Source organism: Trachemys scripta, chromosome 9 (genome assembly GCF_013100865.1).
Source record: "Trachemys scripta elegans isolate TJP31775 chromosome 9, CAS_Tse_1.0, whole genome shotgun sequence".
NCBI lineage: Eukaryota > Metazoa > Chordata > Testudines > Emydidae > Trachemys > Trachemys scripta.
Genome location: NC_048306.1, coordinates 82,486,310 through 82,514,010, shown reverse-complemented (window position 1 = coordinate 82,514,010; position 27,701 = coordinate 82,486,310). Strand labels below are relative to the sequence as shown.

General features: G+C 39.7%; 1 protein-coding gene across 4 annotated transcripts in view; it reads left to right on the top strand.

Moving 5' to 3' along the window:
• Window positions 1–27,701, top strand: part of LOC117882848 (NACHT, LRR and PYD domains-containing protein 1b allele 5-like) — a 40,640-nt gene that overhangs the window by 11,442 nt on the left and 1,497 nt on the right. Inside the window, exons 2-16 of one of the 4 annotated variants that reach the window (XM_034781699.1) lie at window positions 6,550–6,581; window positions 13,611–13,661; window positions 14,450–14,500; window positions 15,030–15,059; window positions 19,307–19,351; window positions 19,448–19,491; window positions 19,592–19,641; window positions 20,735–20,955; window positions 21,043–21,293; window positions 22,435–22,569; window positions 22,947–23,085; window positions 24,367–24,420; window positions 25,302–25,382; window positions 26,193–26,290; window positions 27,038–27,123. In XM_034781699.1, coding sequence (XP_034637590.1) covers window positions 6,550–6,581; window positions 13,611–13,661; window positions 14,450–14,500; window positions 15,030–15,059; window positions 19,307–19,351; window positions 19,448–19,491; window positions 19,592–19,641; window positions 20,735–20,955; window positions 21,043–21,293; window positions 22,435–22,569; window positions 22,947–23,085; window positions 24,367–24,420; window positions 25,302–25,382; window positions 26,193–26,275 — 1,267 coding nt within the window. In that variant the 3' untranslated portion in view covers window positions 26,276–26,290; window positions 27,038–27,123. Of the gene's footprint in view, window positions 1–6,549; window positions 6,582–13,610; window positions 13,662–14,449; window positions 14,501–15,029; window positions 15,060–19,306; window positions 19,352–19,447; window positions 19,492–19,591; window positions 19,642–20,734; window positions 20,956–21,042; window positions 21,294–22,434; window positions 22,570–22,946; window positions 23,086–24,366; window positions 24,421–25,301; window positions 25,383–26,192; window positions 26,291–27,010; window positions 27,311–27,701 lie in introns of those variants that run through there. The other 3 variants (XM_034781697.1, XM_034781696.1, XM_034781698.1) reach the window with 3 other exon arrangements.

The window sequence follows — 27,701 nt, the reverse complement described above, 5'->3', positions numbered from 1 at the left end:
TCCCCCTCCCTCCCAGGCTCTCAAACCTGGGAGGAAGGGTTAGCAGCGGTGCGCCAATCAGGTGTTTCGCGCGCTGCAGCCGCTCGGGATCTCCCCCTCCCTCCCAGGCTCTCAAACCTGGGAGGGAGGGGGAGATCCCGAGTGGCCGCGGCGCGCGAATCAGCTGTTTCGCGCGCCGTGGCTGCTCGGGATCTCCCCCTCCCTCCCGGGTTTGAGAGCCTGGGAGGGAGGGCGAGCAGGGCGCGCAAGCCCCAGCAGCGGAGGTGAGTTTGGGCAGCCGGGGCACATTTTTAGGGGAGGCATGGCCTGCGCAAGAATACCGCCCCTAAAAATGTGCCGCCCCAAGCACCAGCTTGTTTTGCTGGTGCCTAGAGCCGGCCCTGCTCTTTACTTATAGTTATCTTAAAAATAGTTGGTTTATCATTTTAGTTTCTCAGTTTCTTGCACTCTGAGTATAACACAAAATATTGCACACATTTGCATTACAAAGGCATATCATACATATATGTATCAGGCACGCTTTGAGTAACAAACTTTCTGACTGAAAGAAACCTTTTAAAGACGCTGCAGGAGTTGTCTTCCTTCAGCATCATATGCAATCTTTATTTTTTAAAACAAAATGTTGCATTTAAGAATTACATTTTATATGTTGATGCTATTTTCCAAAAATCCCAATGACTAGAAGAAGCCTGAATGTGTTTTTTTGAGAAGACAGGTTATAATTGGGAAGGAACAGCTAGCAATTGTTTATATAGCAATGCACTGTGTTTAATGCTGACCAATAACTATAAATAGTAACTGGCATATACCAAAATTAGTAGCAAACAGAAAGTGGCATAATAGCATATTGAACTATCTGGTTGTATATTAACAGGCTTTGTTAATTTTTAATCTTATCTCTACAACATTAAGGGATATATGTAACTTAATTACAACGGCCTGATTTTCACTCCTTACTTAGGCAAAAATTGTTGAAGAAAAGATCTGATTAATTATATATTGTTATTGTGATCAGCGGTTTTAAATCTGTCAACCCTCTTTAGTACGTGACGAGTGTAGAAGGAACATGGGAGTAATATAAACACATTTGTGTAATTAATAAAAAATAGATCCTGCAAGTAATCAGATATATAGCAACATATTTAAATTTCATGTTATCACTGCTGGGAATAATTTAATCATATAAGAGGTAAATTCTGTTTTGACACATTATAAGATGACTTGTTAAGGAACTTCTTACTTGTAGTGATATTCTTAAATTAGCTGGATTGAGTTGGTGGATTTTTTGGTAGGTAAACTGGCATTGTTTTATTACTGATCCAGCAAATAATGATGTTTCAGCCTACCCACATACCACGTGATATTTGTTGATTGCTTTCAGTAGCATATCTAGAAAGTGCAGGGTAGTACAAGGTAGTGACGCAAAAGGGAGAAGATGGAACAAATTTGGCAGACTAGTTTTACTCTGAAGTATTTCTCCTTGAAACCAAAATCTTAATTCCTTCTGTTGTCTCATGCTTTCTGACTCCTCTAGTTGCTTTGCATGGATTTTTGTGCTTTTTGTCTTCTCCTGTAATTGATTTGCATATATTCCCAGTAGAGTTCAAGTGGAATAATTTGTAAAAGGGGTATAGTGCTCTGCAGCTTGAGATATAAGTCTGTGCATAGATCTTGTGCCTGAAAAAGCACTTTGACTGTCAAAGTGAGCTGTAGCCCACGAAAGCTTATGCTGAAATAAATTTGTTAGTGTCTAAGGTGCCACAAGTACTCCTGTTCTTTTTGTGGATACAGACTAACACAGCTGCTACTTTGAAACCTGTCATATTTAGGAGGTTACTTTTACGGGTAGTCAGGAATTTTCAGCAGAAACATTTTTTGTAGGAAAACGCTAATTCATTGAATCCAAAACTGTTTCTGGGAAAGGGTTGGTTTTGACAAATCACCCGATTTAAAAAAAATTGAACAACAAACATTTGGAATGGTTGAAACATCTTGTTTTGACATTTTTGAAAAGTTTAATTTTTTCCTTTGAAGTGACTTTTCATTTTACATGTGTATATATATATATATATTTTTAAAAAGGTTAAAAATAGAGAAAGGTTAGAATTGAAATGAAACATTTTGGTTTGACCTAATCAAAAAATTATTTTTGGACTATTGGTTTGTGAAAATTTTTGAGATTGTGACATTTTGTTCTGATTTGTGACAGAAATGTTTTTCAAAATCTGGAAAATTCTCACGGCGTGAGAAAACCATTTCCCACCCAGCTCTAGTTACTTTATCAGTACTTAGTTTAAAAAAATTTACCAAGGACCTGAAGTCAATGGAGAGACTCAATATTGACTGTGTTGGGAGTTTTGAAACTCCCATTGACTTTACTAAGAATTGGATCAGACCCCAAATGCTGGAAAGCTAATCTTCCAAATATAGCAGCTTAAAAACAAACTCCAAGATAGTTTTGTGATGCACACCCATGTCTAGAGCTCCATGTTTTTTGCAAATACTCAATAACACGAAATAAAACAAAAAACAACGTATAAAAGGAACAAAAGCAAAAGTCACCCCGCAGCAGGGCAAGCTCCTGAGTGGATAAATTGTATAAAACGCAAGTGTAACACCGACAGACCCCAGTCGTCGGCAAGCAGGATTGAACCGTGGATCTCTGGAGCTTAATGCATGAGCATCTACCGCATGAGTTAAAAGCCAAGTGGCTGTTAGCAGACTAATTTTATCTCTCTTTTTAGGTGGTCTCGGTGCCACTAGATGGGACAGAACACCATGCCCAGGAGGTGTGTGGGTTAAACAAGGACAAAAAAAATCCCCCCAAAATAAAACAAAAATTTATAAAAAAATAAAAATAGTTTCACAGGGCTCTACCTATGTCACAATACCAGCTGAGCAAGGCTGCCAAGTCTATAGTCTTAGGGAATCCTGTGCCAAGGTCCATCAAGTGTATTTGGCAGTTAGACAAATTGCTATTAAAGCTCCAGAGGGATCCCAAGGCCAGTACCAGCCATTAAGACAATTGTGCAAAGCCATAAGATTGATGACTCTGTAGCTGTAAAAATATTTAGAACAACTGCAAGGATTGGACACATCCTTCACCAAGGTCCCCTATAACTGAAGATTTGGTTTATCTCAACCAGTTGTGGAGGGAAATGCAGGCATTTCAGACTTCCCTGCATCAGGGCAAGTACTCTTGGCCTGGAGGGTAAGAAACTGATGTGTGATAGCTAATTTTTGGGTACTCCGCAAATGGAGTCTCTCTGCTTGGACTTTGAAACATCCCACCTACACACAGGCATGATAGCCTTGAGCAAGCACTTGTTCGTTGGTTTGCTCCTTGTGATTTGCAGCATGGAATCAGGCCCACAAGTGAGTTTGGAGTTTCTTAACAGTTGTTGATAATATTTGTAATTTGGTGCAATAACAAAAGCAACACAATCGTTCTTCCAAAATATCTTAATGAGCCAAGCCTAAAAATCAACTCTGGCAGATATTGGTTAGCAGAATGCAGAAAGCTTAATGAACACATTGGGGCAGGGAAATCTGTGCATCTCCTTCTTCAATTTGAAAACTGACTCTCAGAATTAAGGGAACACTGTTGAGGTTTTTGAGTCTTAAATTTGCATAATCAGAGAGTTGTTTCATTCTGTAGCAGTATCTATAAGGGAGAGAGTGTGATTGTATGTTTCTCTGATATTTGAACCCAAAATTCACTGTGAGGCACGCTGTGAGCAAATCAGTGCACATACCGTACTGCTTTCATAGTGTTACTACATCAGTTTACTTTTGTGTGTCTTACTCTTTTTAATATATACTGGGTAGAGGTGGTCAAAAATATTAATTGATTTTTGCAATTTTTAAAAATCCTTTGTTTTGACATTTTCTCTGAAAAAAATTGGGGTTTGGTTTCTTGTCTCCCCCAACCTATTTTTCTCATGCTTCTTTTTTCCTCTTTTTCTTCTACTCCCCATTTTTTATTTATAGTGAAAAAAATAGAATAAGAAAGGTAACAGGAAGAGAAAGGGGAAAGAAGGAAAATGAAAAATCAAAACCCGAAAAATTTCAAACAAAACGCAAATTTTCCATGAAAATTTCCATTTTGAAAAATAGGCCATTCTTCAAAGCTATTTTCAAATTTAAAAAATTGACCAGTTCTGTTACTGAGCTATGTTGCAAGCAGTGATTGTAAAAAGACAAAAATAAAATGGCACCACATTACAAGACTTAGGTAAGTGCTATCAAAGGAAACAACAATTCAAGACATCAAGCCTCTCTCTATATTGCCTTCTCTTCCTTTATTTCCTTACCACACCAGAAACTGGGGAAGAGGTACTAACATAGATTGGACTGAAGTGATACAAGGAATTAATGAGAAGAAATTATACAGTAGAGTAGGTGTATGAACAAGGTATTAAATAGTGTTAATGATAATTCATATGTTAAAGATGAATAGTATAAGAAAACGGTAGGAAAAAGGCAGATTGTCAAGTTAATTAGATGTGAATATGGAAATTAAAACACCTGTTGTTTTGATAAAGTGTAATAGATCAAGAAGATCTAATTAATGGTTGAAATTATAGGATAGAAAACGTGGTAAGTAGAAAGGAAAGGAGAATAAAAATGAACTTCAGACCATCCATCTGTCTGATTACAGTGAGGATTTAGTTTATGCCAGAATATTATGTCTAGATGAAAGGTTTTCCTCACAGTAATGCTAGGGGTGTTGTACTAGTGTTACTGGGAGGAGAATTTGATAATGATTATATAGTTCGGCACTGGGTTGCCAGATATTAGTATTGCCTTGTATTTTCTTACATTTTGAAGAGCTGTGTCGCACAATAAATTAATTCCCTGGCTTTTCATCTTCAGAGACCTGGCCCAACTCAATTTGAGACACCATAAATGGTCCTGATTTTCAGAAAGTGCAAAATCATGCTCCTCTGCGCTATCTTGGATTGAACATACAAAAATTCAGATACTTTACATCACTAGTCACTTTTAAAAAATTTTGCTTTGGTTTCTTAGGTTACACATAAAATTGAGTTTTTATCCTCATCTAGTCTTTATTGGATTTTGGTCCATATTATATATTTTCATATAATTGAAAGTCTGAGCAAAAGAGAGGCCTTGTGAGAGTTTTCCCACTAATTTCAGTGTGGTTAGAATTTCACCCCAGGTTTTTGATAGGATACATATTGAAAGTCAGGACTATAGTGCATGGAGTTGCTTAATGGGGAAGTGCTACTTATTCTCCTCTTAAGGAGCTTGAAACAAACACTTTAAAAATGTTTGTTTGTACTTTTAAATGGTCTTCATCATTTCATTACATTTCATATGATTTTAATGTATTTTGAACTTACTGGGATGTAGAAGTTTGGATACCAAATAAAGCATTGAAAAGGTAACATAGCTTTAGACTCTGGTACTGCAAACACTCATGCATATGAATAACTTGATACGTTGTTAGCAGTGTTGTAGCCATGTTGGTTCCAGGATATTAGAGAGACAAGATTGGTGAGATAATATCTCTGTGTAAGTTTGAAAGCTTGTCTCTTTTACCAAGAGAAGTTTGTCCAATAAAAGATATTACCTCAGCCACCTTGTCTCTCTAACTTTATATGTGAGAGTACTTAGAGTGAGTTCAGTGAGTCTACTCACATGCATGAAGTTACTCATGTGCCTGAGACCCTAGACCTGCAAACTCTTGTACTCATGCTTAAGTAGTTTAATTGAAGGTAAGTGAGTCATTCTGTTGACGTTAATGGGCCTACTCACGTGCTTAAGGTTAATCATGTGTTTGAGTGTTTGCAGGATTGGAGTCTTAGTTTATAATACACTTGCTGTCCTTTGGATACCCCAACAAATAATGACATTGTGTTCTGAGTTGGCTTTTCCCATTATATTATAAGGTAGCTACATTCTGCCATTTTGTATGCAGATTCATAATGTTTCAGTAAAAATAAATTTTTAAAGAAAATTTTTATAGTATGGAAGTTATTATTAAAGCACTGAAGTATTTTTGACATGGATTGGGTTACCTCATAATTCTTTATACTTTTTTCTCTTCATAATAGTCAACACCCAAACTAGTTGTTCTTTCTACTGTGTTTATGTCTGATCCTCCAAATCCTTACTCACAAGAATAGACCTTACTTATACAAGCATTTCCCCAATGTGACAATGCACACAGAGTCATTACATGTGAGGCCAAAAGGTACCACCAGATCATCGAATCTGATGTCACAGGGCACGAAACACTACCCAGCCACCTGACACCAATCCCCCGATCAGAATTAGAACAGTTTTACAGCCCAGAGGAGGCTAAACTATTCTGTGAGGGCTTGTAGGATCAAGCCCTACATCAGAATTACTCTTCAGATTTTCAGGATATTTAGCTATTTATTTTTCATTTTGATTTTTGGGTTTACATTTAAAAATATTTCTTCTTAAATATGTTGTAGACTGGTCACTTGTTGGTTGTAGTAACAGAATATGGCAAAATGTTAACATATATTACTGACTACCAATCATTTTGTCTTCCAGTGGTGATGATGTTTCCTCTTTAAAAGCAAAAGGTACAGTAACTTTTCAAAATATACAATAGTTTCAAATGGATTTGTTATTAGATTATCAACTGTTGAACTTGAATCTCAATCTGATTAACCAAACTTCTTTATTTTGTATCCCATTAGTCTCATGAAAAAGAATGTGTGGGGTTTTGTTTTCTATCATTTATATTTTTCTCAGATCCGTCATGTATTCCTATCATGTTATTTATAAAAGTATAAAAATATCATGATTAGAGGAAAGGTAATCATGCATTTATAATTCATTATGATCATAGAATATCAGGGTTGGAAGGGACCTCAGGAGGTCATCTAGTCCAACCCCCTGCTCAAAGCAGGACCAATTCCCAACTAAATCATCCCAGCCAGGGCTTTGTCAAGCCTGACCTTAAAAAACCTCTAAGGAAGGAGACTCCACCACCTCCCTAGGTAACCCATTCCAGTGCTTCACCACCCTCCTAGTGAAAAAGTTTTTCCTAATAACCAACCTAGACCTCCCCCACTGCAACTTGAGACCACTACTCCTTGTTCTGTCATCAGGTACCACTGAGAACAGTCTAGATCCATCCTCTTTGGAACCCCCTTTCAGGTAGTTGAAAGGAGCTATCAAATCCCCCCTCATCTTTCCCTTCTGCAGACTAAACAATCGCAGTTCCCTCAGCCTCTCCTCATAAGTCATGTGTACCAGACCCCTAATCATTTTTGTTGCCCTCTGCTGGACTCTTTCCAATTTTTCCACATCCTTCTTGTAGTGTGGGACCCAAAACTGGACACAGTACTCCAGATGAGGCCTCACCAAAGTCGAATAGAGAGGAATGATCACGTCCCTCGATCTGCTGGCAATGCCCCTACTCATACAGCCCAAAATGCCGTTAGCCTTCTTGGCAATAAGAGCATACTGTCGACTTATATGCAGCTTCTTGTCCACTGTAACCCTTAAGTCCTTTTCTGCAGAACTGCTGCCTAGCCATTCGGTCCCTAGTCTGTAATGATGATTTTGTCTAACTTCTGTGTATCACATTTAAAGCATGGATTAGTCATATAATGCCAAATACTGCAGTAAGTGGGTGTTTTGTGTGAGAGAAGGTATGGCTGAATTTGACCTATAGTGCCCTTACAATTTCAATTATAGTAAATGTGTAAAAATAAACTATGACAGATATAGCTTCAAATTATGATAGCTACAATAAAGTCAGGATGATCTGTACAGATGCTCTTATACATCTAAATTCTTGTATGCTCTTAATGACCTCAGTGTGAACTGAGTTCCTTTGTTTAATGCACATCTTCATTTTACTACCCCCACCCCCCATATAACCCAGTTCTATGGCCTGTGTTATACAGGAAGTCAGACTAGATCACAATGGTCCCTTCTGGGCTTGGAATCTCTGAATAGCTTCCTCTTTTTGTTGGATGTACTATGGTAATGAGTAGGGGAATCAGTAATTCTGCTGTCATGGCACGAGTTGTGTGGCTGTGAAAGAAGAGTGAGTGACCTCCTCCAGAATGATTCTAGATGATTATGCATCACATTCTCTATTCACTAGTGGCAGGCCTGCTGACAGAGTGGGTGACCACGACCTTTCCTCCCTCTCCTGGAGCTGTAATATGTCACTGCCACTTCTCACTGATCTTCCGCACCTAGAATTGAGAGCCCAAATTTGCTACTGGTTAAAAACCTTGCATTTTCTGGTGACATAATGTTATGCTTTCCTTAAGCCACTGGATTGGCAGAATTTCAAAGGGTATATTCAATAGTGAAGAAGTCTTTAAAAGGAGAGTGAAGATAGTTCAATAAGTATCAATTTACAAGGGTTAATTGTAGGCAGTAGTCAAATTCTCTGCTTCCTGAAAAACTAAGAAAAATCGCAAAATAACTGAAGTCACAAGTGCAAGCTTTTAACTTCTTGATTGTTTTTAGTTGTTTCTTGAGGCAAATTATCTTTATGAGAGGAAAAACGAATAGGTAGAGTTAGAATAACAAGGACAGCAGCATAATTAATTACTAAACTATGGAGTCTGGGAGAGAAGGAAATACGAATTTACTGTCCAATCATTTCAGTAATTCAGCCACAGGTTTACTCGCCCCAAGTATCATGAGCCATCTGATCCGGTTATGGCCAGATGCTGTGCCAAAAGAAGCATAATGTGTGCCCACATTCCCTACTTTAAACACACATCAATCCATAGGATGAAAGGTGTCATACTTTCCAAAACAAAAACTGGGACACTTTTATGACCAATTTTTTAGGGTTACAAAACTCCTACAAAAGTGCATTCTTTTAAAATATGTGCTGACATTGCTATTGCCAGCTCCTAACTCAGCAGCAACAGGTGTATTTAAGTGGGAGGATGTTTTTCAGTAATCCAGTGTTCTGAATAAGTTTGTCATGAAACACTGGACCAGTGTCATTAATAACCATTTTGAGCAAAAGATTGATTTTCATAAAGTCATTTAACATTTGTCTGAACGCCAAACTGTTCATCACAATTAATACTGTTCCTGGTAAACACAGAGCATATTCTTGAGGAAACATTATGCAGTTATTAAAAAAAACAAAGCATTTTGACTGATGATATGAAAAGCCAGAACATTTTGTGTGTCCCAGAAGAAATTCTTGGGACAGTAGGATATCATTTGAAAAACTAGGACTGTCCTGGTAAAACAGGACATTTGGCTACTTAATGTAAGATTACGCTATCATGTATTCCCATCTCCAGGTAAAACATACATATATGATACAGGATCATAGTTAAAGTTTTTTATGGAACTTTAACTTAGCATTTTCTGGCTTTCAAACACTGGTTATTTTTACAACTATAACATTCTAATCAGGCTTCCTTCTCATAATATATTTACAATCCTAGCTCTAGCTTGCCAAAGTTGTGGGGGTTTTTTGTTTTGTTTTGTTTCGATCTAGGTTAATCAGAGAATTATGTAGAGCAACAATAATTTTCTAAATAAAGAAATCACGACTTTTACATTTCCATTCACATTTAGAAATGGACAAGTACTATAAATATAGTAATCTTTGAAGAGGAAACAATTGGTGTTTGGACTAAAGAATCGTAATATAAATTTGTGTGGATTTAATTTTACACCCAGCTGTCCATGACTGGTGCACCTGGGTGCTACCACAATACAAATGATACATAATAATAATTCTAATAACTGAGCAATTTAGTGCTATTTTGTAATAAAGTTGCCAGAAACATTCATGAGTTTTAAGTTTTTGCCAGATAATGGCAAACAAGACATCTACAAAAAATAAGACCAATATAACTGGCCCAGCTAAGCAAGTCCTACACCCAACTTGCCATGGCATGAGTGAGGAGGGAAAGGGGGGCACACAGCCTCTGGCCCATAGGCACCGACTCCGTGGGTGCTCCGGGGCTGGTGCACCCACAGGGAAAAATTAGTGGGTGCAGAGCACCCACTGGCAGTTCCCCGACCTGCCCCCCCGCCACAGCTCACCTCCGCCTCCCCTGAGTGGGCCGCCACATCCTGCTTCTCCCCGCTCCCTCCCAGTGCTTGTGCCGCAAAACAGCTGTTTCGTGCGGCAAGCCTGGGAGGGAGGCGGTAGGAGGAGGAATGCGGTATGCTTGGAGAAGAGGCGGGCCCAGGGTGGGGATTTGGGGAGGGATCCAATGGGGCAGGGAGGGGGCGGGGCCAGGGGTGTGTGAGCACCCACCAGCACCAACAAAAGTTGGTGCCTGTGCTCTAGCCCATTGGGGAAGGAGGAATGGGGGACACAAAGTCCTTGGCATAAGGAGGGAGGGTAGTAGAGAATCCTTGAAATAGAAGGGGATGGGAGAGTGCAAGCAAAGGGGTGCAAGGAGCCCATGGTGTGTACAGTGAGTTTGGCCTGCAGAAGCTATTGAGTATGCATCCCCCTAGTGGTAATAGTTTATAGGTCTAGGCCAGTGGTTCTCAACCCGCGGGCCCGCATGCAGCCCAATTAACACACAGCTGTGACCCAGCTAGCAAACAGGAGCGGCTAACCAGGGAGTTTTGTGAGGGAGTTTAGAGAGAGAGTCTCGAGGTGCGGGGAGGGGGCTAGATACACTTAACATTCTTTAAACTTGAAGCCAAAAACACCCCCTGATAAAAACAAAACATCAAAGGAACGAGCTGCAGGAGTAAACACAGGGCCGGCTCCAGGCACCAGCGAAGGAAGCAGGTGCTTGGAGCGACCAATGGAAAGGGGCGGCACGTCAGGGTCTTCGGCGGCGGGTCCCTCAATCCCTCTCTTCCTCTTTGAGCTGCCGCCGAAGTGCCGCTGAAGAGGAAGAGAGGGAGTGAAGGACCCGCCGCCGAATTGCCGCCGAAGAATGGAGCAGCACGATTGAGCTGCTGCCGACCGGCTTTCTCTCTTTTTTTTTTTTCCCCGCTTCGCTGCTTGGGGTAGCAAAAAAGCTGGAGCCAGCCCTGAGTAAAAAGAGAATCCAGGCAGAAGTCCAGCAACAGAGTGCGGGCTATCCAATTTATTGCACCCAATGCAGCATGTATGATTACCTGCCCTATGGGCAGGTGGCATATGTGTGTGTTCAGTGCAGGGAGTTCCTAGCCCTCAGAGACCATGTACGGGCTTTGGAGATCAGAGTGGGTGAACTGGAGGAGCTAAGGAAGACAGAGAGGTACATAGATGAGACTTTCCGGGACACAGTAGAACGGTCCCACACCTGGTCTAACAGCCTCTGTGCTGTTGAGGAGGATGAAAGTCTCAGGGAAGGAGAACATCCAACTGGAGCAGAGGGAAACAATCCCATATTTGGGAGGGACCCTCCTTCCAGAGGATGATGTGGTATCCTCTCACACTGAGCATACCTCCCCAGGGGAGGGAACTCCAGTTATTAGGAAGAGACAGGTAATAGTTATGGGCGACTCGATCATTAGGAAGATAAATAGCTGGGTTTGCGATGACTGGGAGAATCACATGATGACTTGCCTGCCTTGTGCGGAGGTGGCAGATCTCTCAAAACATCTAGATAGACTTATGTGTAGTGCTCGGGACGAGACTTGTGTGTCGTGGTACATGCAGGTACCAGTGACATAGGGAAGGATAGGAGAGAGGTCCTGGATGCCAAATTTAGGCTGTTAGGTACGAGGCTGAAGTCCACCTCCATGATAGCATTCTCTGAAATGCTTCCAGTTTCATGTGCTGGGACAGTTAGACAGAACTGCAGCGTCTCAATGTATGGATGAGACTATGGTGTAGGGAGGAGGGGTTTAGATTTATTAGGAACTAGGGAAACTTTAGGAAGGATGGGTTCCACCTAAACCAAAATGGAACCAGATTGCTGGCACTTAAAATTAAAACGTAGAGCAGTTTTTAATTAAGGGCCAGGGGAAAGCTGACAGGTATGGAGGAGCACGTGGTTCGGACAGACACATCCTTAGGGGAGGATCTATTAATGGAGACTATGTCCTACTAAGGAGGAGAGGATGGAAAATAATAAAATAAGGGCAGGATCTGATAAGAAACAGTCAATTGAAAAAGAGTCCCATTCAATTTCATCATGTATTGACAGACTAAAAAGTGACAAGTTTTTAAAGTGCTTATATATAAATGCTAGAAGTCTAAATAATAGGATGGGTGAACTAGAGTGCCTCATATTAATTGAGGATATTGATATAATAGGCATCACAGAAACTTGGTGGAATGAGCATATTCAATGGGACACAGTAATACCAGGATACAGAATATATCAGAAGGACAGAATAGGTTGTACTGGTGGGGGAGTGGCATTATGTGTAAAAGAAAGCGTAGAATCAAATGAAGTAAAAATCTTCAATGAACCAAACTGTACCATAGAATCTCTATGAATTGTAACTCCATGCTCAAATAATAAGAATATAGCAGTAGGGATATATTACCAACTACCTGACCAGGATGGTGATAGTGACTGGAATGCTCAGGGAGATTAAGGAGGCTATAAAAATAAAAAACTCAATAATAATGGGAGATTTCAACTATCCCCATATGGACTGGGTACATGTCACCTCTGGATGGGATTCAGAGATAAAGTTTCTTGACACCTTAAATGGCTGCTTCTTGGAGCAGCTAGTCCTGGAACCAAGAAGAGGAGAGGCAATTCTTGATTTAGTCTGAAGTGGAGCTCAGGATCTGGTCCAAGAGGTGACTATAGCTGGACTGCTTAGTAATAGTGACCATAATATAATTAAATTACTCCTTCTGATAACACAAGAACTAGGGGTCACCAAATGAAATTAAGAGGAAGCACGTTTAAAACAAACAAAAGGAAGTATTTCTTCACACAATGAACAGTCAACCTTTGGAACTCTTTGCCAGAGGATGTTGTGAAGGCTAAAACTATAACAGGGTTCAAAAAAGAACTATATAAATTCATGGAGGATAGGTCAATCAATGGCTATTAGCCAGGATGGGCAGAGATGGTGTCCCTAGCCTCTGTTTGCCAGAGGCTGGGAATGAGCGACAGGGAATGGATCACTCGATTACCCATTCTGTTCATTCCCTCTGGAACACCTGGCATTTGCCACTGCCGGAAGACAGGATACTGGGCTAGATGGACCTTTGGTCTGACCCAGTATGGCCATTCTTATATGTATGTTCTTAGCTGTGTGCTAAAGGCCACCGGGCCCATGCGGCGGGGTCCAGGTTCCTGGCTGCCCGGCCCCCTGGCACAGCAAAGTCCAGGCTGCCCAGCCAGACGTGGTGGAGTTGGGGTCAGGGCCGCCAGCCAGCCCCGCAGGGTCCACGGTCTGGGGATGCCACCTGGCCCCTCACCCAGGGCTCCGCTCCTGGCCCTGCTATGTGGAGGGGGCTCTGGGTGGGAGGCAGTGCGCATATGGGTCTGGCAGCGTGTTTGAGGGGGGGCTGTGGTTCTCAGCCTGGGGCCCAGGTAACACTGTGGGCCGCATAAAAATAGATTGAGAACCACTGGTCTAGGCTCATGGACTTTAACTGTTTGTATGTATTTGAAAACGTTATCTATCCTTTCATTTTTTTGTGAAACATACATGTTTAATCCCCTGCTGTATTTCTTTTTCTAAAGTAGAAAGTTATGGCACTAGAGAGGATGACTCAGCTCAAGAGTGTAAATCAGGTAAGCAGAAAAGTATTATTCTTACTAAAGCTCCACGTCTTATTGAAGAATCCATTGAAAACTGCAAGCAGATTATACATATAATACTCTCTTCCTTCAGTGTGGGATATTTTACATTTTGAACAGACTTGACCTACTGTTCTGATCCTTTTAAAGGCGTCTGAATAAGGTCTATCATGTTACTGAGGTGTTATGTAAATAAAGGGAGGAATTTCTCATGATGTTTTGATAGAATAAAATTGATATCACAGGCTTACTCTAACTCCTCAAATTGAGTTTGTTTCTTACCAATGTTTTCTTTTCAGCTTACACTTTTAAAATGTAAGGTAATGAAACCTTTTTGCAACACATTCACTGTCTGTGGATCAAATCATGGCTGGTCTGTGCAGATATGCTAGAGTGGGGAGAGGGTTCATGGAATTCTTTTCCCAGTATGTCTGCTGTGGGCCAGCCATAGCTTAGATTGCTGAACTGGGGGCTTTATGTTATGGGGCTAGAGGTGGTCTCTCAGGTAGGAAGTTCCCAAACCATTCAGGGCTTTATATGTCATAACCAACATCTTAAACTCTATTCATAAACCAATAGGAAGCCAGTGCAGATTCTGGAGCATACTGGTGTTGTATACTCCCAGCAAGAAAGCCCTCTCAATAAGGGCCGCTGCATTTCTCTCCCTCTCATGTATATAACTTGTTGCCCAGCTAATCTGCTTAAATATCTAAATTTATGTTTTGCTTATCTGTGAAGTTATTTCATTATTACCATGGCTAATGGGATGTAATTTTATTAAGGAGATGACAGTTCTGAAAATAACTCCGAAAGTAGCTCTGAAAGTGAGTCAGGTGAGTATTATGTTGCAGTATCTGTATTTCCTTGCACTCTTAAGCTTTTAGATTGATCTTAAATGATTAAAACATTACTATTTATGTAAATAATTTCAAACCAATTATTTACCATGATCAGTTCAGTGATTAGATACTGAGAAGCTGAATAATATTTTACATGCTCAAATTATTCTCATTATTCTTCGTTTATCCCATTCTCTTTCATGAGAAAGGATTTACATAGAGAAGTAATAATAAAAAAAAAAAGGCTAACGTTGTTTTATTCTAGACACAATACTTGTTGAAAACATTTTTTGTATCACAATAGTTCACCTAAGCAACAAGAGGTCATAAATACACTTAAAAATTGGCAGCAAAAGTGGCAAAACAGGATGAGCAGAAAAAGAATTGCAGGAAGCGATTGCTGTTGGTGAAAGGCATGAATGTTTTGATGTGTGTGTGTTATATTACCAGCAGTCTATTTATATTTCTTACAAGTTGATTATATAATTTGTATTTAAATAATTAGAAAGCTTTTTGTCTGCAGATACTGAGGAGACAGATATAAGAAAATCAGGTGAGTATATATATTTTTGTTCTTATTTCTGTTGTCATAAAAGGACAAGTTCCATTAGTGATTCTTACAATAATTTATAGGGGGCAATGGGATGCAAGAGCAAGCAAATGATTGAGTGTTGACACAATGTGTAACATAGCCTAGTTGTAAAGCATTACTTCCTGTTAACCCTTCCCCAGATTAATAAAGAGCCTAGTTAAGAATTTATATTGTATGGTCTTGCGCACTCACACCGTGTATTTATAAATAAATACATTCAAAAATACTTTAATGCAATTTTAAAGTTGCAGAGTTAGGAACCCTAAATTCAGGAAATACCAAAGTTACTGTACTTAGTTGCATGTAAGCATTGCAAATAGCTATGTGGCAAACTAATCTCAGGTAAACTAGAGTTTACTCAAGAATAGATTCAACTCACAGCCTTGAATTATGTGTTCACATATTGTTTTTCAGATAACATAGTGTAACAGCATGTTTTCCAGACCAAACACACACACCCTTAAGATAGTGTGATCATATAATTAAAGACTCTCGCAGCCTGATTCTGCAACCCTTTCTGCTGGCAAGTTATCTTAATGGCACTACTACTGTGAGTCTACACTACTCACCATGATAAAAGGCTGCAGAATCAGGTCAGTGGTGCATATATATTATAGGTAGAGCTGGTAGTGCCACCTATAGTTAAGGTAGCCTGACACTTCCCATTAAAAAACCCTGCTTATAACATTACCAAACTTTAATGATTCAGACTGATATGTTCCATGCTGAGTGTCTGCCTCAATTTGAAGCTTTTTGCAAAGTTTCAGCAAAGATGGTCTAGCCATTTCCAAAAACAATATTAGGGAAAAAGACATTGTTTTTCCCATATTTAAAGAGAAAAATTCTTACAACCATTTCATTGAGAAGCTCTAGTGCAGGGATTCCCAAACTTTCATTTTCGCAGACCACTTTAAAATGCTGAGGGTCTCGGCAGATCACTTAATGATCTTTTCAAATGTTGTTTGTACCGTTAGCTAACTATTGTAAAGCACTTTGGATAAAAACACTATATAAAAAATCCTTAATAATAATTAACATTTTTTGTTCTTCAAATAAAAGCACACAACTCATATTTTAATATCAGTAGTCTTACCTTTCTAATGCGATGGATGTGCCTTCTCTCCCTCACTGCGGCAGCCCTGGAGCTGGAGCTGGGAAGGAGGGGAGGTCTCTCCCTCTCCTCCCCACTGCAGCAGCCCCTGAGCTGGGGCTGGGAAGGAGGGGGTGTCTCTCCCTGACTGCCGCAGCCCAGGAGCTGGGGAAAGTCACCTCTTTCTCTGGCTGCCGCAGCCCTGCATGTCCCAAATTCCCCCCACCCCCTCTTCTCACCCCACTGCCCCCTCCTACCTACCCTCTATTCCCCCCAAGGCCACCACCTCACCTTACATGTACATCTTCTCCAGGGTCCAGGCACCTAATTAGTGGAGCTGCATAGGTGTCTCCACTAATTAGGTGGTTGGCCCTTCATTCTCTCATGTGTGGCCACCCAGGTGCACACCTTAGAGGGAACTATCTGCAGACCACTTGAAAGGAGCTCGCGGACCACTGGTGGTCCATAGACCACAGTTTGAGAACCTCAAATTAGGTGCCTGGACCCTGGAGAAGGTTTTTTTTTTATATAGCGCTTTTATCCAAAGTGCTTTACAATAGTTAGCTAATGGTACAAACAACATTTGGAAAGATCATTAAGTGGTCTGCCGAGACTCTCAGCAATTTTAAAGTGATCCGTGAAAAATAAAGTTTGAGAACCCACAACTCTGGTGCGTCTATGGTTTGAAGCTGGGACTTGAAATTTGGCATGGGGGAATCACCCTAGTGTCAGGGATAGGCTTTTTGTCATCTACGTAAAAGAGTGTCTCAATTTGGCCAAGTTACAAGCCTTTAAAAATCTCATTCACACATGCTCAGTAGAGATTTTTTAGAATTTGGCAGTTAAATTCTCTGAAGATTCCATCTGCTACTCCTGGGAGAATTCTGCACCAAAAAATAAAATATTCTGCACACAATATTTGAAAATTCTGCATATTTTATTTGTCAAAATAACACAATATAATCATGCCAGTTTCATTATTTTGGTATTTTATTTCAAAATATCTGTCAGTGAGTATGTCTGTAACAATATGACCAAAAAAAAAAAAGATTCTGGTAATTTTTTTTTACATAGATTCCTTACTAGGCGTATTAATGCAGAACTTTGAGTAATTCATTTAAAATACAATACAGAACTGTATTTCCTGCACCTGTCAGAAATAGTGCAAAGGCTTGGGGGAGTCAGGGGTAACCGAGCTGCTGACGGAAGGGGAAGGAGCCTAGGAGTGAATCTGGAGGATGTTGGGTGTGGGTGTGAGAAGCTTTTTTGGGGGAGGGGTGATTGTAGGGAGTAGGTAAGCCTCCCTGATGCAGACCCCGGCTGACCCCAAGCCTCTCCCATTCAGTCAGTCACATCTGCCCCTGTCCCTCACTCCCCATCCCCATGGGTTTCTGCAGCCTCTCTCCTCCATCCCCAGGCTCAACGTTGTCACCCCACTAGCTCCTGAGCCCATGCCCCAGTCTGTCCCCCTACTAGGCATTCTGAACCCCAGTCTAACCCCCCAGCATCCCTGGGTGCCCTACTCTGTGCGAACCTGGCTTTGCGGCAGGGTGCTGTGATGAACTTCTACTTCTGGGGGAGTTCTGCAGCACTGGGCATCGAATTTTTTTCCCCCACAGAAAATACATTCTACCCCAGAAGTGCTGCAGTTCCGCCTTTTGCCTACCAGAGGCTGCTGAGGTGCCAGAACAGCTGGCTGCATTCATGTGTTCACACTCTTTTCCAATGGGTTTCCCGGACGGGGATAGGGGATTGAGATCAGACAAAGAGCCAGTGGTGGTGGGAACTGGAATAGCTGGGCAAGGATAGTGGGACAAGAAGACCAGGAAGATTGGGACTGGCTGGGCAAGGTGACTGGAACTGGGATGAGGAGCCTGGAGGGGTGGAGATTGGAACTGGATAGACAAGGAGAATGGGACTGGGGTGAAGAGCTGGGTGGGGTATGGAGGAAACTGGGATGGGGAGCTGAGGGGAGAGGCAGAACTGGCACAGGGACAGGCTGGAGGGGACATGGGCAGAAGGTTTGCGGGGAACAGGAGCAAAAGGGTCTATGACTTCTATGACTCCCCTCAGCATTTCTCTGCTGTCAGCAAATACCTGGGAAACCCATTGGTAAAGTGTGTGTCTGATCCCCATCTGCTGCTGATCCACCTAGAAGATGACAACCTACTACAGCTATCTGTTATTCTGTTAACTCAATGGCAAGGGTCTGTGCTGTAGATCTAAATGTTCCTATCCTACTGACAAACACATAGGGGTCAGTATGATTCCACATGTTGATTCTAATTTCTGTTTTTAAAAACTTAAAATATTACACACAAAAAAAACTATGTGAAAAGGATATTAAGGTTGTAAAGGCAAACACTGAAAAGTTAGGAGATGCTAGAATTAAGGTGGCCCATGCCCTCTTGTGCATACGCATTATGGTAGAGTCTTTGTGCTTACTTTCATAGGACCCTGAAATTTGTCCATTATTTCATACATTCTTAGTTATGAAGGCCATAAGGGACCATTGTGATCATCTAATCTCTCTTCTTGCATGACACAGGCCATATATTTAACCCAGTGATTTCTGCATCTATGCCAATAACTTGTGGTTGAACCACAAGGTTCAACAGAAAGACAACACTTAAACACAGGTGACCATATGCCTTGGACAGTTGAGACAGAAATACAGTATTGATGAAAGAGTTTTTATTATTATTTACATTTAAATCAGACTTTATGAATCTCATGGGTCTGTTTCTATGATCTGAATTGAAATAAAGGAGATGAGGTTGCTGCTGAGGGAAGGGAATAGTAGCTTAATTTCTTTTGTGTAGGCAGTTGAAGTCAGTGGAGTTGTGCCAGTGCACCTGGGAGCAGAAATTTGCCTAGAAGGCAGATGGACTTGATATATAGTGTTTTTCCGCAAAATATCACTGGATTAAGCAGTGGAAAAAACTAGAATCAAAGGGAGGTTAGAATGTTTAGCGCTGATAGAAGGGTATTAAAAAAGATCATCCTCAGCTTTATTTTATGCAAAAGCTTTGAATAGGGCTCGTTTCAGCTTGCGTATAGTTCACTATACATATTTGTGTATGAAATGTGTATTTTATAAAAGTAATATTTTTTATAGATGAAGCATTGGAAAAGAATGAATTGCTGCCACCTGTTGAATCAGGTATGAATGGATCTTGTTGAAATTGTTCATCTGACAATTTTTAATAATTTTTCATTTTCAAGAGTTGATTTTTTCCCCCTCTGTTTTTTCATTTAGAGGCTCATAGCCAGTTTCGTTGTGAACATGTCAAGACTGAACATGTACGTTTTTAAAATCCACATTAGAATTTGTGTTAGTATTTTGCAAATTGTAATACTGCAAAATTGGTCCTTCACCAAATTTATTCATTTATACTTACAGAACCAGAAAGAGCAAGTGACTCCCAGAAAACTTTCCAGAGGACAATTTTGGTAGGTATTGTTTAATGTAATTGGTGGATGTTTACATTGTCCAGCTTAAAATGCTTCTCTCTTCAGCTGAATTACGTAAGAGATTAATTTATTTTATGTGTCCTGCTCAGTAACATGTTCATAATTGTAAGTGAAGATGCCTCAAAATCCATTAAAAATAAACAGTTCATTACTCTCATCAGCACTAGCTTCTTGGCCAAATCCAGCAAAGCTTAACTTGAAGTATGTGAGTAGTCCCATTGAAATAATTAAAGTTAAGCATGTGCTTAAGGCCTTTGCTATACTGAGGCTTCTGTAAGGTGTCTTGTTCTGTAATTCCCTTTTATTCACCTGAACTTGGCTAAACGGTTGTGTACTTTCCATTTGAATGTTTGCCTTGCCACAGTTACTCATGCATTTCTCACCTCTGGATTGGATTACTGTAATGTGCTTTACTTGGGATTAGTTCTGAATATCACTCAGGGTATATCTATATAGCAGCTGGGAGGGGGATTCCCAGCCTGGGCAGACAGATGTGCTAGGTCTGCTTGAGCTAGCATGCTAAAAATAGCGTGGCTGCGGTGGCAAGAGTGGCAGCTCGAGCTAGCTGTCTGTGCCACCCTATCCACACTTTTGTTTTAGCATACCAGCTCAAGCAGAGCTAGAATGTGTCTGTCTGCCTGCATGGGGAATCACACTCCGAGCGGCTGTGAAGACATACCCTCAGAAACTTCAGCTAAGGTCTGGTCTAACATCCACTGAAGTCAATAGGAGCTGGTTTGAGCCGCTAGTGCAGGTAGCAGCTCTCCACTTTACCTGTGTATCAAGCTCTGCACTGGTTTGGACTTCCTCCATTCCTGCTACTCATTTAGCTGACATGCTAAAAAAACAAACAAATAAACCTAGGTTTAATCTTTAAAAAAAAAAATTAAATTAAAAGATTTTATGTGCTATTTTCCATGCTTTTTTGTTTGTTAATAGGGTTCTGTTCTTGGTGGGGAGAAAACCTCCAAAGGAAAGAGTCATTTTTAAAAAATAAATTGTCTCATATGAACCACTGATATTTAATATGTAATAAAAGTTAAACTGGATTTGTCACATTTGTCTAATACAGGTTGAAGCTGGAGGCAGAGGGAACTTACCAATGTACTGTTACAGGCTTGATTTTCGATGTAACCAAGGCTGCTGTAATAAAATATTCTGTGTTGTCTTGGAGCAAATATGCTGATTATGTTAAAAAACCATGGATAGTTGGTGGCCCTATATTTGATGTCAGTTGTGACACAGCCTCTGTTCTTACTTCCATTCAATTCCCACATTCCCTCAGCCTAAATGGTAAGTACTGTACATTGAGTTTAACAAATGTAGCTATCTATTGCTATTCATTATAAGAAATGTTAATGTTTTGGTATCTCTTTGCAGATCATGAATCTGACATGACATTCAAAGTTTTACATATTAAAAGTACTGGTCCAGCAATTGAGCCTTCTGTTGATCATTCAATGACGCATGTCAAATGGCATGTGAGTTCTCTCTCTCCAGTAGGACCGGTTATTCAAACACAAGAGCCAGTACATTACAATGGGGCTGTAATTTTATACAAAGTTGTCAATAATCACCCTTCCTTATCATTTCGTGTGTATGTAGCAACAAACAATGATTCATTTATAAAGGTAAGGTCTGTTTTTTTAATTTACCAGTGGAAAGTGCTCAGATTCAATATAAATATGCCCAAATGTGATCATTAAAATGTTGACATTGTCATGTAGTTTAGGCCTCAGATCTGCCGTACATCAAATTTATAATATGCCCATGGAGTTGTAGACATACAGGGTCTGATCTTCCAATAGAGTGTCTCACATGCAGAGGTCTAAGAGTCATTGGGAATTCCATGGATGGAGGGCTTGCGGGATCAGGATGAGGACTAGAATGGTTCAACTCCCAGACTAGCTCATATTCTGTCATTCATACTCATTGTTCGTGACAGAATTGACCTTTGAACTGCTCTATGTAACATAATAGTGAGAGAATGATATTTGAAAGTTACTGAAGAATAGACACTTGGCAGGACTCACTCTGATCAACAGTCAGCATTATGATGCTGTTTGCAAGGGGCTGACAATAGGTCCGCTCTTTTTTTATTCAGTATTTTACCATACAATCCCAGAGGAGGTTAAATATGAAGTCAACATGTCAGCAGTTCGAACCCAGTCCTCCAAAGAATTGGGCACCCTCATTTCCCCTGGGAAGTTTTCTCAATGGCAGTGGAAAGTGCTCAGCACCTCAGAGGATAGGGTTCAATGAAACTAGAGAAAGTAGAAGAATGTTTTTCTGGTGGTTCCTTGCTAATGAATGCTTTTGTAAATTTGTATGTTGCTTTTTATAAGGCTTGATGTGTGGAAAGGCTCGTATGTGGTAAAAAGGGATATTAGTAATGAGCAGAAATGAAAGTTGTGAGTAGCACTTTAAAAAAAGCCCTATAGACAATCACATTTGTTATTTGCATAATGTAATATCATCCGAATACAGTGGCTTACTGATCTGCTCAGGGTGAAGGCTCCATGAATATCTGATTGGGGAGGGATCTGGGTGCCTTGGGCACATAAACCTGTCCAGCGGTAAGTGAGAATATATCCCATGATCTGTAAATGTTTGATTTGATCATTTACTTTCCAAGGAAAAGCATCGCCATCCATTAATAAAACTGGGAATAGAGAAAACCACAAGGAAGTTTAGAAGCACATCATTGTTTATGAAATTCTTTAATTTGTAGACCAGGATGAGTATCAAGTAAAATGTATTTTAAAATTTTAGGATATCTCGAATGCAGTAAAACATTCTGATAAGAAATTCATCAAAATTGACAAGCCCCCAGTTTGTAAAAAACAACTACAAGATGGAAAGAGATACAGATTAATTAGTGAATCAGAAGCTGAAATAACTCCTGAGGTATGTTCTATATGAATACATAATTGTGCTGTCAATGTGCATATCACAGCTCGGCTGCAAACATTTTGTGAAAAATACAGATTTTGTCATTTATACTCCTCATAAATTCAGGGCATGCATCAGTGTAAATGAATTCCAGCACATTTGTTTGTTATCATTACAGGAAAGCTATACCCTTAGAAACTCTAAAACTATAGGGGTTAATCCGGGCCGCCCATGAAATCACTGACAAACTTCCTGTTGGCTTCATTGGGGCCAGGGTTACACTCCAGATCTATGCCACAGCTTTTCTAAAAGCTGCCTTTTTATGTTTAAGCTATTGTAATGCTTATAGTAAGTGTTTCAGCTTTTTTAAAAAACTGATTTACATTTTTTAGGAAATTGAATTTGTTGATGGCTCCCTCTTAAAATTAAAAAGTTATTTTGAAGTCTACTTGGAGCAACCTATGGAGTTTACATTATCTTTGATTGAACTCGAGTCTGAAGAAATTGTCTGGAAAGCAAAACTAAGAGAATGTGAGTATTTTTTGTGTTTGACAGCTATAGTTTGTTTCTGCTGAAAACTTGTGGTTTGGGTCAAATTCTGCTTCCATTGAGATCACCAGATCTGAAGCTGAAAGTGCCAAACACCAGGAAAAGACAGCTGTGATCCTTGTGGCTAGGACAGAGGCAGGGAATATTGGAAAATGTAATGTAATTTATATTAATTTAAATATTATATATAATATAAAGTATCCCAACATTTTATAACTTTTATTTTGTGGGTTTTCACATGTGCCGCAGCAGAAGTGCAGTTATGAGAGCATAACATCATTACAATCTCAGAAATGAGAATGGCAAAATATATTTTCAATTTGGTTAATAATATATGTATAATATACATTTGAAAAAGAGCAAAGGCCTGAATATATATTTACATGAGCATAGTATAAATATGAATTTACCTAAAACACTAGACCTAGAGCATTGATTACTCTGATTTAGTTTATGGTACGTGGTGGAACTTTACCCTGTGAAATATTTATTTATTTATTTGTTTGTTTATTTGTATAGCTAATATTACCCAAATTTTTAGATAACCAAGACTGAAAGATGCCCAACAATCAATGTAAAATAAATATTTATACAATACAGAGTTTTATAACTTTAGATCTAGTGATATAATGATAATAATATTGTACTTTGTCATTTTCCAAAATGTTTCTTTCCTGTTTTACCCAAGTAGATTGATTTTCTAACAAGTTGCTATTCATTATGAAAGTCTGTAGGGATGTGAATGAATCTTGGTAATGAATATTTGGGAACTGTGTTTCAAAAAAGATTTAGTTCATGAATGTTATGTAAATATCATGTTATGCTGATTTAGAATAACATGACACTATAGTAGAACCTTGCTTATTTACACTAATGATTGAGAACCCGTTAGAAGATGGTCAGAATTAGCCAAGGGTTAAATCTTAACTTCCATGGGTTTGGATCAGGCTGTTTATCAATTGACCAAACAATACAAATTTAAAGAATTTCACATTGCAGAGTAGACTGTTTTAATTTATTTTGGTAAAGGTGGTTGAGTTCTAATTATTACAGATAATACATCATATTATACATGCTGTCAAATAAAAGTAACAAAATCATAGCAAAATGATATCTCATTACAGTACCCTATTGTTAAATCTTTGCTGAGCAGTGGAAGAGACTAATAATTTTTCTGTGTGAGAATTACTGGATTTGTGGATTAGCAGTGAGAATTATTGTAGTGCCTTTCATTTACCCCAGAAAACATTTATATTTTAACAGGTGACTGGATACTACATGACCAGAACAAGAATGAGCGGAAAAGAAACGCAATCAGTAAGTTATATAAAAGAAAAGGGGGTACTACATGATTTATATTTTTTACATCTCGGTTGTGCTGTGTAAGGTTTCTCCCTCTCGGGGTTAGGGCACCCCCTTCCGGCAGCTTTGGGGAGTCAGTAGGTTGGCCGGATGTTTGTCACGGCGGCCTGACTTGCAGCCATGTAACTGCCCATTTAGCACTTCCTATCTGTACCGGGGGGCCCAGCACACTGCCCATCAGCAGGGGTCCCCGGTCCCTGGTTGGGGTGTCACCAACAGTCTGTGACTCCGGACCTCGGCTCCCAAGTGTGGGGTGGGGAAAAGGGACCCATCCCCACACTGATCTACCAGGTCCCAGCCTAGGAGCCTAGCAGTGGAAGGCAATCCCACAGGGGGTCAGCAGGGAAGCGGGTCCAACTGGACCAATGTCTGGTTTCGCTGGGCAACTTCCTACCAGTTCCTGTGGGTGTCACAGTCTTGCAGTAGGGCAGCCCTTGCTCCAGTCTCTCCCCAGTGTCTTCCATCTTCTGGGGCAGTAGGTTGCTGGTCTTCGCCATGACTGGTCCTGGACCTCACTGAGAGAGCTGTCTGCCTCTTTCTCTGGTCCAGCTGAACTGAGCTGCAGGGCCCTACTTTTATACTTCCTGCCCTGCCCCTGCACTTCCTGGGGAGGGTGGGATAGGGTTAACTGCACCTAGTGAATTAAAGATTATGTCATGTGATGAAACCTCCAGGAATATGTCCAACCAAAATTGTCAACCTTAGCTGCGCCTCCCAAGGGAAGTTAATCCCCGCTGCACTGGAGAGAGACCACTCTGCTTTACTACATGCTGATTAAGCACAAGAGAAGAATATATGATACAAAAAAGTAAAATCAGTTGTCATCTATTCCTTAGGTAACAGAAGACGGAAATCAAGCAACAGCCTTTCTGACGAAGAATTTTATAATAAAAGGCTAAAGGGTAGAGATATTTCAGGTAGAGAATTTTTGTGTGATTCAAAAATATTTGTTTAAGGTTCATTTTATCCTATTTATTTATTTATTTATTTATTTATTAGGGTTAAATGTTAAATTGGCCTCCACAAATCTGACCACAGAATTTATGAGGACAGAAACCTTCATTTGTGGGTGCAGAAGGCATCAATATACCTCATTTTTAGGAACAAATGTTTGCTTGTATGACCATAGGTTGATGCTATAAATTAGGTGAGTGTGTACATCAAGACAAAAGAGCTGCTTTTGAAGAATTTTTGCTATTGTGTTGGATTTATTTTTCCTGAAGAACTCTCCACCCACGACTGGGACCAGATCTTCCAAAAGTTCAGCTCCTATTCTGACATCTGAAAGTAGTAGCCTGATTTTTCAGAAGTGTTCAGCACCCAGTAGCTCTCATTGAGAAGTCAATGGGACTCAAGCACACACTTATGTATTTTGCTGAATTAGGGCCTTAATTCAATAGGTTCCAATGTCAGATGCACCTGCTACTACTGGATATGCTAACAGATAAGAGGTTGCACGGATAATTCTAGATGCCTCTAAGAATCTTAGCTTTATTTTTCTTCCAAACATATTGCTAAAATTTCAGCCTTGCTGGCTTTCCTAATGGTTACTCTGAGAAATTATAGACATGATGGGGTTAATTACCAAAATGTCATACAGAGGAATATCATATTACAGTAGACACTATTCAAAATTGTACATTTGGATCCAGTTTCTGTTTTCAATTTCATATATATCAAGTTTTAGCTCAGAACTTTTCATTACATTTTTAACCCCTGCTTTACAGTGTTTGAATTCTGTCCAGGAAAGGGATACATCTTTTGCTTCCAGTACCTATTTCTGTATGGTCAGCTCATCCAAAGAAAATGATGATGTTTGAATAAGGTGATATTCAAGAAATGCAGAAAGAATCAGGTTTCATTTGCATGTCAATGGTAGGCTCTCTCTATAGTTCTGTGTGATGGCTTTTAGCCACTAGAGGGAGCTATTTAATCATGTAAAAACTTCATTTACAGTATTTTATAAAATGATCCATTGAAATAGAAATTTGATTAGACCATTGAGGTTCTGACTAGATAGATATAACCATGCCGGTTGTGACTTCTTACTGAAGTAATTCTTACAAAGGTATACTAATCATCGTTCTCTGTAAGAAGTAGCACACTTTAAGATAGACTATTATGCTAGATACCTGCGTTTTTCAGGTGATTGAAGGAACTTGGCTTGCACTTTAATGCTGCATATGCATCTGAAGTATCTGGGTATTCTGTATAACAGCATATCTCGATGTTTCAGACTTGTGCATTTTTTCCACTAGACAAGTAGCTGTTTATGATCAGAAAAACTTTTCAAGTCCTGGGCACGAAAACTAAATTTAAGATATTTTTGCAACCTCGGACGTTTTGCACTTCTTCTTCAGGTGACTTTTCATCACTTCTGACTCTTACTTTGCTTGTCTTGTCAGTTCCTATACTGCATGGTAAGCTAGCAAGTCAGTACAGTTTTCATTAGTCAGCATTATAGCAGCATCAATAAAAGAAGTGAAAATGCAGCTTCACTCACTAACTAATATGATCACCTTTGTCGTATGTCTTCTTGTTGCAGCTGATTTGTATCCTGTGTGTTTTTTAGATGGAACTAAAGCTAAAACTACGTTAACTGATCAGCAACTGATGACTCTTGCAAAGAAGATGGGTAAAGATTGGAAAGAAATTGGCATTGAATGTCTTAAGTTAGAAATGAAAGATATTCAGCAGATTCAGGCAAAAGAAGAAGAGGTTAATGTTCATAAATTCCTGATGTTGGAGAAGTGGAGGAAAGGTGAAAAGAGTAATGGAACTGCGCAAAATTTGTATGACAGTCTCAAGGATCATGTGTCATATGAAATAATACAAATACTGGAAGGTACACGTCAACTTTTCTTTATACTTCATTATGTGATTGTGTTTCAAACATGCTTTTGGTTTCAGTATCAGAGAATTCACTAGGCACCCTAATATATATTTGTATTGTGTAAATAAAACATGAAGTTTTCCCCCTTAATGGTGATTCAACTGTTTTTCATTCTACTTTATAATGATAGTATTTTATACTTGCTTTTTGAAAAAATATTTTGTAGTGATTAATACTTAGAACAGTTGGTATAGCTCCATGTCAGTTAAAATCAACCACCCTTATAAACCCAATCAAAATCTTATTTTTATTACAGAGCTCATTGCAGAAATGTCTGTACCTTTGTTCCTAGATATTTTAGTAACATTGAAGGTGCACCTTTACCCAAGCTTATTGCGGCCTT